This window comes from Callorhinchus milii, unplaced genomic scaffold (genome assembly GCF_018977255.1).
Source record: "Callorhinchus milii isolate IMCB2004 unplaced genomic scaffold, IMCB_Cmil_1.0 Scaffold5, whole genome shotgun sequence".
NCBI lineage: Eukaryota > Metazoa > Chordata > Chondrichthyes > Chimaeriformes > Callorhinchidae > Callorhinchus > Callorhinchus milii.
In genome coordinates, this window is record NW_024704746.1 from 64047694 (window position 1) to 64061042 (window position 13349).

The following is a 13349-nucleotide window of genomic DNA, read 5'->3' on the forward strand; positions in this document are numbered from 1 at the left end:
CTTCCTCTAACCCTCCGTCTTGCCCCCTCCTCCCCATCAGATCGCACCTGAAGACCTTCCTCTTCGACTGTGCCTAGTCACCTCCCCCCTCCCCCTGGCTCAGCTTCGTGCTCCGCCACTGTCAAGCGCTCTGGGATACTACCCCACCTGAGGGGCTTTATATAAATTCCAGTTTTTGTTGTTAAATATAAGATGATAAAAATGCAGACAGCCTGGACGGGGTCAGTATTCGAACACCTAGTTGTCATATATTGGAAAGAGAATTTCTTACTAAAAAAAAAAATTAGCCATTTATTACAGCAGTAAATTGGTACAGCAATTCCAAAATCTGAAATAAACCTCCAATGCCGAACAAATAAGTTCTATGTGAATTTTGAAATTTATTCTGGCAAACAAGAGTGATAAGATTTCCTAGCTCAGTAATGCAATCTTGTAAAAAAAAAGAATCAGTTGACTCGCAAATTTAAGTTCCAACGTATCATCTTATTTTAATGCTTCCTTTGGAATATAAAGTGTCATAGTGGGAGGATTGCTACAGTGATGTGCTTGGGAGTTACTCATTTATCCTGTAAATTAGGGCTGGTTATGGGAGAAAGACTCAACACTAACAGCTGAGAATAGCTCAGGAATGTTAAACTGCATTGCAATGCAGATCTCTTCCTTTCCAGTCTGTTCTAAAGCTGCTCAAAAAGGCAAAAAATTGTTTCAGTGTACAAAACTGCTTGCTTTCTGCAGCAAAGCTGGTGGCATGATCAAACCATATTGAAAAGATACTGCATACCTGAAGCTTTGACATATTGTCAAACATTATAACAGTGTTGGTGTATTATTTCGAAACAGTGCTGTACAAACTTTCCTGTTCTTGTGTGCCGAGATGCTCTTGGTTCCCGCTCAGTGCTATGAATTGGAATTGTATTGGAAATTAGTTGTTCATTGAAATAGTTGCGCACTATAACGTCATGGTATTCCACAACGTGCTATTTAATAGTATGGACTACCAGTTGTTGCTTCAAGTTGTTTGTTTTTACTAAATGTCAGTGACATACGTTTCTACAGATATTTAATTCTTTAGCAGCTGTTGATTTAAAAAAATAGCAAATATATCAGACACAGAAGCGATAGTGGGGGAGTGACATTCTGCTGTTCATTTCCATGGTCTGTTCAGATAGCTTCCTGTGCTTGACCGGGCACTGCCAGCCATGGATTGGGCACGGCTGTTAGACATTGTCGACAGCGTTCTTGAAGAAAGCCGGCTGCAATTACCTGAAATACATTAATTTTAGAAATTACAACACATCTTAAGCTCAGAAATTAGCTTGAAGTTAGGAAAAGCTTCAGACTGGGAAAGACTGAAAAATGCTGGCACCGGAAAAATATCTATTTAAACAGTATCCATTCTATTTCTCTCGTTATTTCATTCTATATTTTCATTATTAATTATTTCATAATTTCATTTTTCTTACTAGCTGTTTCCGATGGCAATAGACAATCGTTCAGATAATGGTTTATTTTGAACAAATCATCCGCAGTAAATCTGAACTTGTTCTGTGCAGGGAGTGGTGGCTCTGGAGGTGCTGAACGTCTGCGGCGAGATGGTGGAGGAGTGATAGGCTGGCATGACTCTGGGATTGAACCAGTCAGTAGACCTTCTGGGAATAGGTGGGCAGCTAATTTCAGCCCTAAAAACACATAAATTTACATCAGACAGGATTTCAAGGATGTCTTTGTTGCACGTTTTCAACATGAATCAGTTCAAGAAAATGATTCATTTCTAAACAATTTCACAATCTATTCATATCTAGTATCCTTCCACCAGCATTTCCTGCAAAATGTCATTGGTCAGCAAAATTCTTGGCCAATTTCCCTCTATCTTACCCAGTACATACATAAGCTCTAAGGTTCTACTGATATTCTGAGTGTGACTGTTTAACTAAGCATAGACCTTACTTGGCTGGAATGCTGAGTACCACACATCATGCATTTTATCCCCTGACCCATTAGGAAGCCAACCATAATAACAAATTAAATTTCTATAGCCTTTCACGTTGGGAGGACGTCCCAAGGCGCTGGACAGTCAGGGCTTTGCACCCGAGCTGGGGATTGGAATCAGTGGGGTGGAGAGCAGGGAGGACGGGGGTAGCAAGGGAGCAAGCGAGGCGAAGGGACTATGGAATGGAGTTCCAGAAGATGGGTGAAGAAAGGCTGAAGGCTCGACCGGCGATGGTGGGTTGGGTCAGTCGAGGGAAATGGAGCAGGCCAGAGTCCGCTGAGCGGAGGGAGTTGGACAGGTTGGTATGGAGTGGAGAGGCCTATTTATTCATTCAAGTTAATCTTTTCTCCCTCCTTTCTCTCATCTATCTCAGACCATGTGCCAACTGAAGTCAACTGGATCAAGAGCAAAATTCCTACTTTGTTTGAATAACTGAAGCTTGCCAGTAGGCGCTGTCCAAGAGCATCCTGATATAACTCCATCTTACTTTGTTTTGTTTTGCTTTCAGCCTCTCTGCCCCACACTCTGGAACTCCATCCCACGGTCCCTTTGCCTCGCTTCCTCCCTTGCATCCTTCAAGGCCGCTCTCAAGGCCCTTCTCTTCGACCGCTCCTTTGGTCTCCCTCCCACCTCTCTGCCTTCCCTCACCCCTACACCACCTCTCCCCCATGCTCGGGCTCCGACATCTGACTGCACAGCGCTTTGGGATGTCCTCCCGACGTGAAAGCCGCTCTATAAATATAATTTTGTTGTTGTTTGTTAGAGCTCAGTGGTAGCAGTGCATCATCCCTGAGGAAAGGTATTGGAAGATGCACCACTCACCTCCCGTTAGCATGAAAAGGTTCTCAAAGCCTCGCTCACACAGAACTGTGGCAGCCTGGCTAGCCAGCCGCTCGTCTTCATCATAGACCAGAATGATTTTCCCGCTGACATTTTTCTGCGTGTCGCTGTTAAGGTACCAAAAGCATCTTAAACTGACAAATCAGAACTTTACATGTTAGGTGTACCACTCTTTGCTGCAAAGGAGATAGGAGGGAACTGTAGAAGAAATATTTTAAATCCAATTTTTCTCACTGAAAACAAAATTGCAAATTTTAGAATGTCATTATAATGGCTTTTTAACATCTCCAAGTACCACACAATAATAATAATCCTTACATTTGATATAGAGCCTTATTGAGACGTCTCAAAGCATTTCACAAAATATACTGTAAAATGAATTGACTGTATATTTTGTGGGTGAAACCTATATCACCTTGAAAAGAACGGTGGTCGTGGGGGCGTGGGTTGGTGGAGGCGTGGAAGTAGAAAGAAAAACACATGGGTGACATGAAATGACTTATGTCCTTCCATTCTTCTTCAATGAGCATTAACCCTAATCCTGCTTTGCTGTTATCTCAAAGGGTTGTGGCTTCCCTTTCCCTCCCTCCTCAGAAACAACACAAAACTAGCTCACATCAGTGGGACAGAAAGCTTTCCTCCCTGCTAGTACAGTAGTAGAAAATTGAGATTGGAAGTCTCAACCCATTTGTTGGGAACGTAGCTGGACACGGGTTCATGCTAAGTTAGCAATCTTACTCAGATAGGCCAAAGGGTTATTTAATAAAATAAGTAGAATAAAATCACACTAGAGCAGCAAGTGGTGTGCTTGTTTGAGATCGGAACAGATTAAAGAGACCTTTCCAGGTTCTGGTCTGTGTTATATCTGACCTGGAGTTGGTCACACTTGGTGCTAAAAATGGACAAAGTGCATATTGCATACTGAAGAAAAACAGTGTAATTTTCCATTGAAAACATACCAACCATTCTTGTGCCCACTGACTGAAATTGCCTATTTCCACCTTGGAGACCAAAAGACAACACCAACCGCTTTGGTGTGATTTATTTTCTACACCTTATACAAACTCTCTATGGCTTCTAGGAATGATAAATGTTGAACAGTAAATGTCCACGTGGAGACTGTACATAGGGTCACATAGGGTCCTCACTGCTTAATTTTTTATTTCCTATCATTCTAGTTTATATTGGAGCCTAAGTCTTAACAACAAAAATACAAAATCAACCAGTGCCCCATTAAATCTGACACTTGGAATAAAGGATAGAATGACAATCTAAGGTCCACAGTGATATGGTGACTTGTTATACAAAACTCCAGTTAAACCAAAGGATACGTATTGCAGAACCTCTTTTGTGTAAGGGTTCATAGTCCGCGACAACATTGCTGTAGGATAATTGTAGGCTATGGAGACAAACGAGAACAATCTCAATCATCATGAAGCTGTAGATTTCTAAGTTTCTAAAGTGTATTCACTCATGAACTATAACATGGGCCCAATGTACAAATATGCAACACCCCCATATTATCATTTCAGTACTTTTAAGCCTCCCGTAATACAACTTTATCCATTACCTCCAATAATGTGACACTCCTTGAAAGCATCACTGTCTCGTACATCCAGCAAGAGGTAGGGGCACTCTGGATATGGTTTATCAATTTCCACATGAGTTGGTACACGAGGTTTGTTATTAGGCTTCAAACCATTCTCCTTCTCTAGATCTATTTCCCCAACACCACTTATAACACTGCAAAAAACACAACATCAAATCAGAGATCACATTAGCTTCATAACACACCATTAAAGGCTATCTGTCTTTTAACATTAACATCGTAGTCATATTTATCAAACACGTTTTTGACATACAAAATTCTCAACTTAAAAATTCTAGTCACAAGGAAATCAACATTTTTTTTTCTTTAAACCCCCGTCGAGTCAATTTCCACTTTAGATAAAGTACTTTGACAAGTTATCCATAATTTTACAAACTTGGTAAAAAAAACTAGTAACAATCTCCACAATGAGAACTTTTGTTTCACTTTTTTTTGTTTCTTCACTTTTACTTTACAGTGCAGATTACTGTTACAGGGTTAGTTAAACCAGTGCATGATTTACACTGCAGGAAGGTGTGAGGGCCAAGAGGAATTTGTAGACAGAAGTAAAGATCTGCTGGAAGTTGTGGGAGTAAGTAAGAAGATGTAGTTTCTATAGTTTCCATATAGTTTCATACTTGCTGGGAGCTAATGAGAATTCTATACACAAACTTACAATGTGCAGATCCCTGATAAACACACTGTAGTTACTGTTTAAGGTAAGGAAAGTCAGTCCTGCAACCAATTCTGTGTGCTATTTGTGGTGAAATGACACAAAACGTATGGTATAAAAATATTTAGTTGCAAACCCAAATCAACTTTTACATTTTTTTTTAATTTAATTTTCTCTTAAAATAATGTGCAACCAAACAGATCTGATTCCTCTTCTGTACCCTCCCTTTTAGTCTCATATGGAAGAGGGGGAAAAAAACACTAGACTATAATCCTTTTTGCAGCACCACATTCATTACCTTTGCAGAGTGGAACGAGCTGAAACAACTTTTTCACCAGAACCATTGTCACTTATCATCAGGATCGGAGTTTTTGGTTGCCTTCCTGTAAAGCAGTCTTCTTCATTGCCCTTTATTGAAAGTAGCTCAGGCTCACGTGCAGAAAGCACCGAATTTGAATCTGTGGAAAATCAAGTGCATCATTAATAATGATAATAACACTTACGTTAGTTTCTTTCATGTCAGGACGACGCCCCAATGCGCTTCACAGGATATACTCTGAAGTACAGGGACTGTTTTGTGGACAAACCCAAGCTTTTCACAAACAAATGGTTGTTTCATATCTGATTTATTATTTCCTTTTCGAATTATAAACACAGTCCCTCCACCTCACTTCCTCCCTTGCCTCCTTCAAGGCCAGTCTCAAGACCCTTCTCTTTGACCCTGCCTTTAGTCTCCCTCCCACCTCTCTGCCTTCCCTCACCCCTACCCCACCCCTCCCCCATGCTCGGGCCCCGACACCTGACTGTTCAGCGCTTTGGTACATCCTCCCGACATGAAAGGCGCACTATGAATGTAATTTTGTTGTTGTTGTTGTAGTAAAGTGTTTTGCATAAGCTTTTAAAGTAGACTAAGAATGTTGTTTTTGTTTGAAAAAAATGTAATATTCACATTAATTTTGTTCAAAATTTGTTTTAGTTTTTGGGCAGGATTTAGAAACAGCAGAGTTCATTAATATGCAGGAGGCTGATGATAATATAAATCAAAATTATCCTTGCATTTTGGTATAGCCATGCAGTCGAAATGACTCAAAATGCTTTCTGTCATTGGGAGCAATGCAGTACAATAAATTAGGAGTTCATTTCTATCAGTGGCTTTAAAAATTCTTTAGAGAAAAAAATTATGGAATAAAAACAGCTTCCATTGTTTGTCTCACAGAGGTGACATAATAATGTCAATTTAGGCATAGTCAAAAAAGTAGATGGGTTTTAAAGTTAGAAACAGAAGAGTTAAAATGTAGGGCTAAAGGTTGGGAGTTCCTGAGAATAGTGGCTGAAAGTTCAGCTGTCGATGGTAGAGGAGAGGGTGCACAGCAAGGGAGCTAGTTTGCTGAGCTAGGACAGCAAGCTTATTTGCTGAGCGAGAGAGCAAGGTTGGAAAGATCACAGAGGTAGAGAGGTGGGAGGCCGAAGAGGAATTTATAGGTCTGGTTAACACCACTGAGACCCAGGGGAGCCAGGAACAGGTTTAATGTAATGAGTTTGAAACTTTTATGAGGGTAAGGATGCAGGAGGAAGAAGTTTGAATGAGTGGAAGCTTGTGGATGGTGAAGCTGGGCAGGTCAGCAGGAAGGCATCAGAAAAAATCTTGAGATGACTACAGTGTTTAGTGTGAAATAGGGACGAAGGCGGGTAATGTAGCAAGATGCAGAAAAGGCCTGGAAGGGAGGGAGGGCGAAGGGCTCACCAAATGCCAAAGATTGCACTGATTCAGTGAGTTTCAGTGAGGCGGGGAAGGTTGGGGAAGTCAAAGCCAGAAGCAAGGAGGCATTGGCAGGAGCCACCTATGTCACTCACTTGACATCACTTCCTGGTTTGTGATTTAAAGGAAAATCTAAAACAAATTAGTTTTTTTTAAAAAAACTGCAAATGTACCCTTGATTTTTTTTAAAAAAAGGCACAAATGTGTTAGTAACAAATTCCTACACATAAGATAGGTGGTAATATATTTTCCATTCTCTACACACGGACTTTTTGAGATATAGATTTATGACCAGGAACTTCCTATACCAACCTTGCAGCCTCTGTTCCTCATCAGATATCCCATTATTTTGTTCATTCACAGATGCTACCTGAAGTATCTGAGGATATGACAAAGTATATCAAAATATATTAATGTTTTGCAAGAATTATGATTTGTAATTAGTTACATCAGGGTGATCCAACTGGCAGCCCGCGGTCCGATTTCATTCCCGCTCCCTCCCCCCTTCCATTTCATCTGGCCCGTAAATGTTATGCTGCGTTTCTGGAAGTGAAACGCAAAAATATTACTTGTGGGGCCTGCGGTCGTTTCTCAAATAAGGCATCTGGCCCTCAGCAGCCAAAAGGTTGGATCACCCTGAATTACATAAATATATGTTAATATCTAAAAACTATTGTAGTACATACTAGGAGAACAAAATGCGCATATAATGAATGGAAACGAAAAGCAGCAGCAAGATGTGTAATGTAATGTGTAGTGTAATGTGTAATGCAAGTTTCCTCACTCCACCGCCTGACAATAATCCTCCAAAACAAACAACAATAATAAATTGGTCATTTTCAATCTACGACTGTTTGTGGGACATTGCTGTGCGCAATTGGCTGCCGCGTTCGCCCACAAATATACAGTCACTACACTTTACAGTGTGTTCTGTGAAGCACTTTGGGACGTCGAGAAGACGTGAAAAGCGCTATATCAAATGCAAGGATTATTATTATTATGGAACAATCATTTTCAATGTCCGGTTCACGAGATTGAAAGAGTGTCTATCGGTTAAAACAATCCTTATATTTGATACAGCAGTTTTCACTTTGGTAAGACGTTTCAAAGCACTTCATAGGATCTTACTGTAAAGTCAGTAATTTTGTAGGTGAATGTAGCAGCCAGTTTTCACACAGCAATATGCCACAATGAAATGAATGACCAATTTTATCTGGGGAATGGTAATTATTAATAATAATATTTACAATTGGAATACAGCCTTTTGTGTGCCAACGCGTCGGCAAAAGGGGCAACAAGTTGCGCACAGCAATCTCCTAAAAACAGCCATGAAGTGAATGACCAATTTTATTTTGGGGATTGTTGGCCAGAACACTGGGAGAAACTCCCTTCTCCTTTTGAATAGTGCCATGGAATCTTTATTGAATAGGCAGATGGGACCTTGATTTAATGTCTCATTAGAAGAACGATCTCTTCGTCAATGCTGTGCTCCCCTAACAATGTACAGGAATGCCACCTTGTATCTTCAAATTGCATTTCTTCCAGGGATGTCTAGTGAAAACTTGCCTCCTAAAACTCCCTGCCCTTGACAATATATTCTGTGAAACGCTTTGAGGTGTCTCAATGATGTGATAAAGGGCTGTATCGAATGCAAGGATTATTATTATTATTATTGACATCCCATGGTGCTTTTTCTGGTGTGTGTAAATTCTATAAACAATTTTCACAATAAATTACTGTACATCAGGTTTGAAATAAAATATTAGAAAAATCTTCAAATGAAGGCACAGTATTCCTGATATCCTATATACACCACAAGCCACCAAACTATAAAGAATACTTACCAGCTGAGAAAATGTGGTCAATTTCAATCTTTTAAATAGTTCATCTCTTCTATATCTATAATCTTTGCGAGAGAAAAAAAAGTAGAATTGCATGTTGTTTGTAATATGCGATTCTAAAGTTGTCAAAATAGATATCATAGCACACAAATGCTTGGATGTGTACAAATGCCTTTGCACCACTGCAGTTCCTGGTGAATGCAGCATGGTGCCTATATTACATGTAGTGAATACATTAATTGTTGAATACTCAACAACGATGATTTGGTTTGGATTACGCTTGTTTTTAGATGGCAGCTATTAACCTACAATCAACTAATGAGAGTATTACTAATTCATCACTGTACTTTTAACCTCCTTGAATTTTCACTTTTGCACTTGTCCATTGCACAATAACGTTATCAATTACATTAAATTGCTCCGACATTTATTGAGGCTTTCTAGTCTATTGAATACTGAGCTGGATGAACGATTCTATCAACAATGATAATTTCTACATATGATGCTTTGTGCAAACCAAAAATGCATTTGAAAAGGTATTGTTGTACTCAATCTTGAAGAACACACAATTGCCGGCAAATAATGAATTGCTCACAGTTTGGATCCAACAATTCTTGACAAACTCCATAGCTTACTAAAAGAACATAGTGATTTAACAACCCAGTACATCATACCCAATATGCTGATGTTGCTTAGAGAAGACAAACCAAACAGTACTGTAGATTCCAGTCACTTGGGTTTTCTCATCCAGAGACAAGGTAACCTGTGATTCTTTTATTAAATATAGCTACTTCTTTTGATCTTCCGTTACAATATTTTTGCCATGAACATTTTAGACGTTTTGCTTCATAATCATCTTAAGAGACTGGAAGTGAATTATGTCTGCATGGAAGGGAATCACTTACTTCTTTTCATCTCTTCAAGTTTTTCCATGTATTTTGAAAGGCTGCATCCTGCAGGAACAAATATTTTAACATATTCCATATTCACTTGAATTACATACAACAGACACTGACGTTAACACTGTCAGAACTAGTAGAGTATGAAGCCTCCCTTTATGGCTCAGATGGTAAACCCACTGCCCAGTGTGTAACTGAGCCATACAGAGCATGAAGTTCTCAGATTTGATTGCTGGTTTGTGTTGGGTCAGCTGTTCTTACACGAATCAATGCAAAAACAAAACAAAGACCTCAAAAATTATAAAATGCAATTAAAGGACTTGAAAAATATATTGTTTTCGTACATTAATAAGCTTGAACCAAGACTTCCGATTAGAATGATTTCTTCGAAGCACCTTCCCACTCCTAGCACTTATTGTATTAAATCTACAGCACTGAAACAGGTCATAATGTCCAACTAGTCTGTACTGATTTTTATACTCCGCACTACTGAGTTTACAATAGTGTTATGGGTACTGTGTAAAGTGTGTAAAAAGTAGGTGCGTTATCTGTTTTATGTAAGCCAAGAAATTAAAAGTGCCCTTAATTATGCAATTAACAACCAATGAACAGATTCATGGCTTATAATAGACCCGATTACCTACATCTGCACTCTTCAGTGCACCAGTGCCTTGCAGTGGATCATTGCGGATGTATCATTACAGAGATACATATTTGTGATTATTTAACAACTTACCAGTATTAATTCGTGCTCGGACATGTTGGTATTTCGGATTTGGTAGAATTCTCTTCTTCAAGTACTAGAGAGAAAAAATAACTGCTTTGAAGGTTTTCATAAAGACTGTTATTTATCCAGACATTGACACACAATATCGAGGCTTTTTATGAACACATAATAATATCAAGTCTATATCATAAACACAACCATAGGGATAGAATTCTCCCTCATTTACTTAGGATTGTGTGACAAATTTCACAGTTGCTTATCAATAATTTCTAAAAATACAAAAAGCAAGCATATTCTGATTTTCTTAAGTAAAATATCCATATAATGTTGATTTCATGGTGTGTTACTAAACCTGGTCAGAATCAGAATATGCTTGCCCTTAGGTAAATGGAGGATCTATCTGCTCATTTCAGGTGAGTTTAAAAGATCACATAACGTCATTCAAAAAGTGATGGGGATCTCCTCCAAACTCACTGGACATTGCAGCTGCCAAATTTCTCTAGTTACAACACTTGGTAGTTCTTACTTGAAATCTTGATATGATAAAATGGAATGAATAAATTGCGAATTTTTCTTTACAGCAGTCAATAATTACTTAAACAGTCAAAATTACTTTTTTTTAAAAATGTTGCAATTTGTAGACTTTTTTTTTTACTCGTCTTATAGGTTTGGTGCAGTCTGGCGCAGTTGGTAGCAAGAAGCAAGTTTCTCTGGTTAAAATTAGTTATCCACTTCATGGCTGTTTATTGACATTGCTGGGTGCAAATCGGCTGCTGTGTTTGCCTATAAAACACTATACTTTTCAGTAAAATGTTGTGCTTTGATGTTTCAGTCACGAGTTATACAAAATGCAAGGATTGTTATTTTATTATTATAGCATCACTTTCCTTTGGTCATCAAACTGATCATCGCCAATTTGCAACAAGTTCAATAACCTGTTTGTGTAAGGCCCTTACATGTTAACGACAGCGATAAAAAAAAAATGATCCTTGCATTTGATACAGCATCTTGCGCACCGGCAGGACGTCTCAAAGTGCTGCACAGGCTACGCTGGGAAGTGTAGTCAGTGTGCCTTTTTTTATATATAGGCAAACAATACTGTTTTTATTAAACTGCTGGTCCTGGTAGTTTTTCTTTAAAAAGTTCTAAAATTCAACAACACTAACAATGCAACATTTAAAGATATCTACATTCTTTCTCAACCGCACATTTAGGAACACTCGACCAGAAACTCCACTGAAAGTGCCCAAATGTCAAAACTTAAAAGTAATACACCAGGATCGCTTCGCTCAGCAGATATAAAACCGTACCCTTCAGGTCTCAGTAATCAGATAGTGGTGGTGGTGGTGGGGGTATGTTGTTCCCTTGCAAGAGTGAAAAAAAAACAAGACGTAACATTCATTTGACAGCGGTCCCAGTGAGGCGCTCGGAGTCGCCTTTTTTGGGGGGAGGGGGGGGGGGGTCGGTCAGCCGGGTGGGTGTCTGACACTCGCGGAAACCCATCACCGTTGCTTAATTCGAATTCAAGATCCTCATCCTCACCTACAAGGCCGTTCACGGCCTCGCTCCCTCCTACCTCTCCGACCTACTATCCCCCTACTTACCGGCCCGTACCCTCCGTTCCTCTGGCTCCGGTCTGCTCCACATCCCCCGCCCCAACCGCCCTACCATCGGTGGCCTTCAGCCTCTCAGCTCCGAGGCTCTGGAACTCTATCCCCCAGTGCCTTCGCCGCCTCCTCCCTTTCCTCCTTCAAGGCCGGTCTCAAGACCTTTCTCTTTGACCGAGCCTTCAGCTCCCCTCTCGACTCTCTTCCCCCTCCTCGCTCCCTCCCTCCCCTCCCCTCACCCTGACCATTTCCCCCCAAGGCTCGGGTCCCGACCCAACTGTCCGGCGCCTTGGGACGTCCTCCCGACGTGAGAGGCGCTCTGTAAATGCAATCTTGTAGTTGTTGTTGTTAAGCGTATCCAAGCCAAGCCGAGAATTCCCTGCCTCCCGGACCCACGCGTGGAAATCCCAGAGATAAGATTGTCGGGATGGAATGGAACGGATCGCCCCTCTCTCTCTCTCTTTCCCCGGAGGGACGCATCCTGCTTTCCCTAATTCCGGAAAGTGTGAGGCGCAGGTTGGCGAGAGCCAAGGCTGTGGGGGGTGAGAGGGTGTGTGTGGGGGTGTGGTTGGGTTGGGTTGGGGGGGAGGGGGGGGCAGCGGGGGGGTTAACTGCCGGTGTCTGACCGGCTAAAACCGCAGCAGCTTGGCCATCGATATCGCCGCCCGGCGAAGCCTTTCCCGCTGACTTGTCCGGTGGGGACCGCCCAACCCGTCGGGGCATTTTGGCTTCGTGGGGTCAACGGGGCGGACTCCCTGACCCCCGCCCCCACCCCCCAGCGACCGGTCTGCCCTGCCTGGGGTCCTCCCTGATGACCCGGACCGGCCCGACAGAGCGCCGTCCAATAATAATAATATAATATATAATAATAATAACATATAATCCTTTGCATTCGATCACCTCTCCCGGTCGAGGCGTCTCTCTCTCACACACACACACACACACACACACACACACACACAAAAAAAAGAAGCGCTTTCACGGGGAATTGACTCGACCACATTTTTATCACCGATTACGATGATGACGATGATGATGATTACGATTAACAATTAAATAATGAAATGATGAATTAATGATGAAATAAATCCTGACTGAACAATTCTGACGATCAATAACTACTACTAATAATAACAACAACAACAACAATTAAGGGCGAAATACACCTTCACACAAAGGACTCACCTCCTGATTCCCGATTGAATTCCACGCCGCCGACATCCCCTCTCTCTCTCTCTATCTCTCTCTCTCACACACACTCCCTCAGGTCTCCTCCTCGACGCTTAACGGTTAAAAACAAACGCCGCGCGACGGCGAAGGCGGCGAACGGCCCCCCCGACGGCAAACCGTCGCCGCCTCCGCTCCTCCCGCGTCGCGATTGGCCCCCCCGCGCCGCCCGGACGAGCCAATCGGAGCGGCCGACAC

The 13349-nt window shown here is 41.3% G+C and overlaps 1 protein-coding gene across 1 annotated transcript; it reads right to left on the reverse strand.

Annotated features, from left to right (window-relative positions):
* Nucleotides 1–1011: 1011 nt before the first annotated feature.
* cep41 (centrosomal protein 41) lies at nucleotides 1012–13310 on the reverse strand. The gene is made up of 11 exons (XM_007890845.2): nucleotides 13110–13310; nucleotides 10327–10390; nucleotides 9597–9644; nucleotides 8695–8756; nucleotides 7163–7229; nucleotides 5390–5549; nucleotides 4401–4573; nucleotides 4162–4229; nucleotides 2813–2927; nucleotides 1464–1679; nucleotides 1012–1263 (listed from the first exon to the last, which is right to left on the reverse strand). Exons 1-11 carry the CDS (start codon nucleotides 13143–13145, stop codon nucleotides 1145–1147), a joined length of 1128 nt encoding a protein of 375 aa, XP_007889036.2. The 5' UTR covers nucleotides 13146–13310; the 3' UTR covers nucleotides 1012–1144.
* Nucleotides 13311–13349: the final 39 nt, after the last annotated feature.

Bases quoted from the DNA above. Each gene is read 5' to 3' on its own strand.
- cep41 (XM_007890845.2), bottom strand. From the start codon at position 13,145: ATGTCGGCGGCGTGGAATTCAATCGGGAATCAGGAG. The intron at 10,391-13,109 runs GTGAGTCCTTTG...TTTTCTCTCTAG, and splicing joins ATTCAATCGGGAATCAGGAG to TACTTGAAGAAGAGAATTCT. The intron at 8,757-9,596 runs GTAAGTGATTCC...TCTCTCGCAAAG, and splicing joins ACTTGAAGAGATGAAAAGAA to ATTATAGATATAGAAGAGAT.